At 33.9% G+C, this 5,836-nt stretch overlaps 1 protein-coding gene across 1 annotated transcript; it reads left to right on the forward strand.

The window, feature by feature from the left end:
* The first annotated feature begins 278 nt into the window (after window positions 1-278).
* Window positions 279-5,545, forward strand: LOC132286841 (CASP-like protein 5C1). Its single transcript, XM_059789240.1, has 3 exons — window positions 279-1,249; window positions 4,217-4,349; window positions 4,437-5,545. Exons 1-3 carry the CDS (start codon window positions 1,119-1,121, stop codon window positions 4,629-4,631), a joined length of 459 nt encoding a protein of 152 aa, XP_059645223.1. The 5' UTR covers window positions 279-1,118; the 3' UTR covers window positions 4,632-5,545.
* The last annotated feature ends 291 nt before the right edge of the window (window positions 5,546-5,836 follow it).

Raw genomic sequence — 5,836 nt, forward strand, 5'->3', positions numbered from 1 at the left:
TGGATGGAGAGAAAAAAATGGGAGTTTATCATCAATATAGTAAAGTACTCACCAAAATAATAGTTGTATGATTTTTTTGTAAGGTAGAATGTTTGTATGATGTAAGACTTATAAAAATATATTTTAAAATAATATATTTATTATTTATTACGAATTTTTAAAAGACATTTATGAAAATAAAAAACATTTTAAAAAGAAGTGTCCACAACTTCTCCAAACGTCAAGTATTCCCTCTACCATCACATAATCTCTTCTCTTTCATTAATTTACTTTAGATTACATTATTTAATCCTTATTAGTTCATTTTAGTAATTCGGTATAACTATGCCATTGAAAATGGATGGGTCAAGCTTGGGTTCTAACATTTATGAGAAGATTGACTTGGTTAATAAATTTTCTTAAATTTTTATATATTGAACTTGTTAACATTGAAAAAGAAAAAAACCCTATAAAACATGTGTTTGAAAGAAAAAGAAAAGAAAAAATTCTATCATGAATCTATTCAGGTTTATAATCAAACATTATTATTGACTCAACTTTATTCTATATTAAGGAAAAAAAAAAAAAAAAAAACTTTATTCTATATTAATTAATAAACAATAAGCACCCGAGCATAATTTAAACGAATCCAAACTGATACGTTGATGAACAAGACACTCGCGTAGTTTGATTTCCCACCGGTCATTTCCTCTCAGGAAATGAAAAACAATTCCCCCATTAAAGAAAGAGAGAGAGAGGGAAAGAGATAGAGAGGGGAAAGGAAAAGTCTTCTTCCCCTCATTTCCTCCTAAATCATTCTGTTTTTTTTCCTTCTGAGATATATCTTCCCATTCAGAATTCATGAAATTGCAGAGCGTTACTAAACTCATCGATTCTGAAATACAGTAATTAAGTCAATTCTATCACAATCCCATTAATTATTTTTTGTATTTTCCACAAGTGAACTGAATTGAATTGAATTGAATTTATTATGAGAAACGTGGCATGGCCGATACAGAGAATTGAATGGCCATGACGAGCTTTTTCAGAGTGGTTACATACGATTTTGGGTGTTGTGGAAGCAATAAACAACAACAACAACAACAACACTCACTCACTCACTCACATGCGAGAGAGAGATGGATGAGTTGCCTGGTGCTTTGGGGACGAGTGCCAGCTTGACTCTGCGATTGGGGCAGACCGTCTTCTCCATTGCTTCTCTTCTCTTCATGTGTTTGGATGTTGAGTTCTTCAATTTCACTGCTTTCTGGTAATTTCTGATTCCACTGCCTTAATCAGTCCTCAATTGGGTTTTTTTTTTTTTTTTTTTTTTTTTTTTTTTTTTTTTTTTTTTTTTTTTTCTCCTCTTAATCTTCAATACCCATTTCATAATTTCTGTTTTTCACTTCAATTCTCTCTCTTCTGGTTGCTGTTTGATTGATTCTTAGGTGGATTGCAGAGTGATAGACTCTCGTATCTTCTACAATTTTTCATATAATTTTTTGCGGCTAATTGGGAATTAAGAGATTCGTGATCATATAATTTAGGTTTATTGCAAAATTATTTGTTGACAATTCTATAAAAGAATTGAAGTTCGGGCAAATAATTGTGGAGTCACAAACATTTCAGTGGAAAATATCAAAATTAATGCCACTGAATTCTCTATTTAATTATTATTTTTTGTGTTTCCTGTTGGGAAAACTAACATATTAACAACTTAGTTGGGATATTTTTGAGGGGTATACCAAATAGAAAATAAGCTAAAAATGAGAAACCAGAAGAGACCAAGTTGCTTATGTCCTTTGAGTGTGAACCTAATCAATTAGACTGCTATGAAGAATGAGCAATATAATTGGAGTTATCTTGCCCCGCTGATGTATGTTTATCTGTATATTCTTTGTAATTGTAACTTTGGTGAACATTAACTCTCACCATCCAAAATTTTAAATATTAACAAAATCAAATACTCGGTATAGTATTTGATTTTCAGGTAATTACATGTGTACACTCGGGCTTCTTTGTAACAAGTGGTATAAACATTTATGTATTAGTGTAAGGTGTTTGGTAATCATTTGAAAGATTAGGTATGAAAGTTCTTGTGACTATTCGCCTAGGCCTTTTGGAAGAAGATTTATCCATATAGTGGATGAGAAGGAAAAGGCCAGTATTTTGTTTTTAATCAAGTATGGATACTTGGTATAGATGCAACTCATTACATGTGATACACATTGTGATTTGTTTCTTACAGAGATATGGGTGTGGTTTGAAGCTGCTAGGAAGACGAATAATGACACTGTTGGTGTTAGATCAATAGACCTGAGAAGTGCTTGATGGAACAGCTAGACTTGTGTTGGTATGAGTATAGAAACTTCACTTCTCGATATTAAATGAGGTGGATATAAATTTGTTAGTTAAGTTGCCATTTTGAAGATTTTACCAGTTCATTGGTGCTATAAAAGTAGTTTGAGTTGAGAGCCTGTGCAATCTATGCAGTCTTATAATGGAGAACATGGCTACTTCAAGATAAGCTGGTGATTTTGCTAAAGTACTTGTTTGTAAGGTAAGTATGAATATATATATATATATTTTTAGTAATTAAGATTTCATTAACCAACTATTAAGTAGAATAGTGGGAGAGGGGCAAATTACTCGGGTATAATGGAGTTAATTACCATACTCGTTCAATCAGAAAAGTTCAAGGGACACGCCTCAAAACACTAGGGCAGTGTAACATTGTGGCATTATAAAGGTTTCTAAACTATGTGATGAAGGTTGAGAGCGTTTGAGGAAAGGTTGAACATACTCATCTTACTGAATATAGGCAAATTATGTGGGTATAATGGAATTATTTACTGAACTGGTTCAATCAGAAAAGTTTGAGGGATATTGCTATCTGAAAACATTAGGGCAGGGTCACATTGTGTCATTGTAAAGATTCTAAACCGTACTATGAAGGTTAAGAGCGTTGATTTTGGGGTGAGCTAGATTTACCCCATTATAAAGTTATTAAACTACTGCTATGAAGGTTGAGAGCATTGATTTTAGTGATACTTAGATTTACCACATTATTTTAATGTCTCTCTAGGAAAGTTCATCCTTTTTTGATGAGGCAGTTTGAAAAGGTCAAATCTTGCTATAAATGCCTGCTTCCCCTCACCCACATTGTTGCAACCAAAATGATAACACTGCTGTTAAGAAAGGTTTCTCAGGGATTAAGGAGATAAGTTCCCGTTTCAAGTTTTCAGTAATTCCTCTCTTAAATATCTGAACTTTTGTCTTGTCAAATTGTTCGTGGATGTAGCATTGTTTTGGATGAACGATGTGATTGAATAGTACTTTAATTGCCAACCAACAAAGGGAAAAAAGAAAAAGAATGGTACTTAATAAAGTCTTGCAACTGATCCTTTGATTTTACAGGGTCCTGCTGCATGCTATCAACAAAGCTATATTCAGATAGGCATTTACAAATGTAAATATGGAATTTCTATGTGCTATTAGAAACCAATAATTGGTTTGGTTTTAATTTCTCTATAAGACTATATCCAGATAGGCATTTATAAATGTGAATATGGAATTTCTACATGCTAGTATGCTACTAGAAAACAATTAATGGTTTGGTTTTAGTTTCACCGATGCTATGTGAAAGAAAAACCTTGATATTTGTGATCATTTGATAAACCATTTTTTGAAATTGATAAGCTGAATCACTTCTCAAAATAGTTGGACTCACAAATCTCCCTACTGTAACTCTAGAGAAGGGATATCACATCTTGCGTTTAGCCCTTAGTATTTGAAGCATGCAAGCCTTGTGGAATTCACTTGAGAATGACTAGCATCACAGCATTTTTAACTATTATCCTTCCTCTCTCTCTCTCTCTCTCTCTCTCTCTCTCTCTCTCTCTCTCGTTTATTTATTGCTTTATTTTTAATATTATATATTTTCTTTTTGATAGTTGGGGAGCGGGAGATGGGTTGTTTTGAGGATTTTTTCAAAATTGGGAGTAGGAATGACACATTTTGAATTATCACAAGTCATCCCCTTTCTCAAGTTTCTATGACAGTTGCATTCCTGTTGTTGTTGTTGTATTTTTTTTTTTTTTTTTACCATTTTCATTTTTCTGCTTGATGGTAAGCTGAAGTTATTTCGATGGGATTGATCTGAACGCACCACTGAGTTACAGGGAGATGATTTTGTTTCTTATTTCTGAAGCTTTTTATTGTTCAATTATTTTTGCAGCTTTTTGGTAACAATCATGGGTTTAGTGATTCCATGGAGCTTGACCTTGGCACTGGTGGATGCCTACTCTATCTTTGTCAGACGTCCAGCTCGTCAACCAGGAATAATATCAATAATCGTTATAGGAGATTGGGTACCTACCTCATTTGATTCACTAACAACCTTCAAGTTTCGAATATCTTCTTTCGTACTAAATAAAAAACGTTGTTGTATATCACAGGTTCTGTCGTTTTTGTCACTTGCCGCAGGCTGCTCAACAGCTAGCGTGACTGAGGTCCTGATTGCTTCTGGCAGGTCCTTCTGTGGTGGAAAGTTATGCAACAGATATCAACTTTCAGCTGCTATGACCTTCTTGTCTTGGTTTCTATCACTTGCATCCTCTCTCTTCAATCTCTGGCTTCTCCCTTCTTTGTAGTTAGTATGAATCTGTCTAGCTAATGCCATCTATATAGAAAAGAAATCAAATCAAATGGGTTACACAGAAAAAATCTTGGTTGCTTGGGCTTCAATATTGTAGGGTGAGTGTTCAATATACAGCTAATTCTTCTGACAAGGATGGTGGATTTTGAGTATAAACGAGGGAAATAAAGTCAGGGTCAGTTGAAGAACTCAACTTATTCCTAAATAGAGATTAAAAATGATACCATGACCTGGGGGGTTGCTTCCTAATTCAAAACCCAAAAATTAGGGTTAGAAAGATAATGTACTAGTTAAACACTTCGATTATTTAGGTGAGGTCTTAAAACACTGATTTACCTTCATCTATAACAGAGACTATATTTCCCTATAACTGCCTCTATTGCTACCAATTTGCTACTAACTCTTCCTTTGTTGCTCAGTAGTACTTCACCACACCCCTATTTGATATGAGCACAGTACTGTGGATCTGCACTTTCTTCTTCTTCTTCTTCTTAGCTGTTGTTAGCAACTAGTGCGACGGTTTACTAGCACGATATGAGATTGTTGAACTTGTTTAACAAGTAAGCAAGATCTGAAGTTTCATTGGGAAGAAAGCAGCCTTTTTTTGTGGCAACCAGGTTGTGTTTAACCAGAAATTATTCCATTCAAGTCGAGTCACTTGGGCATCACAAGCAAGAAAAAGTTGTGACTCACCCTATTTTGGTTCAATTTTCAGACAAAGGATGAAAATCAGTAGGGTGGTTTTTGTCTTCCCATGTAAAATAGATCCTTTGGATAGTGAAGAATTCCTGAAGAACTATGCAGAATGCCAGATTCTAAACCTGAATCTTAGGGTTTGTCCAAGTAAATTTGAACCGGCTCATTCATAATTTCTATTTTTAATTTTATTTTCTGAAAATATTTGGCTCATTCATATTCTTTACAACTTTTTATGCAGAATATCGTGTCACCTTGAATGCAATCTTTTTGAAAATAAAGGCCACCATATCTTGAAGTTTGACAAACGTCAAGATTTTAGGCATCATTTTAATGGCTGCGTTTTCAGGTGATAGACAAAATGGCAAATCAGACCCTTTGATTCTTAAACCAAACGGAATAAATAAAATAAACTCCAAACAAACCATGATGTGATTGGTCACAATCCTTTTTTGATAATCAAACGAAGAAATGGAAAGTGAACAGGAATTTACAGTTCAATGC

This window comes from Cornus florida, unplaced genomic scaffold (genome assembly GCF_030987335.1).
Source record: "Cornus florida cultivar Cherokee Brave unplaced genomic scaffold, ASM3098733v1 CherokeeBrave_3.0.0_Hap2_Chr11, whole genome shotgun sequence".
Taxonomy (NCBI): domain Eukaryota; kingdom Viridiplantae; phylum Streptophyta; class Magnoliopsida; order Cornales; family Cornaceae; genus Cornus; species Cornus florida.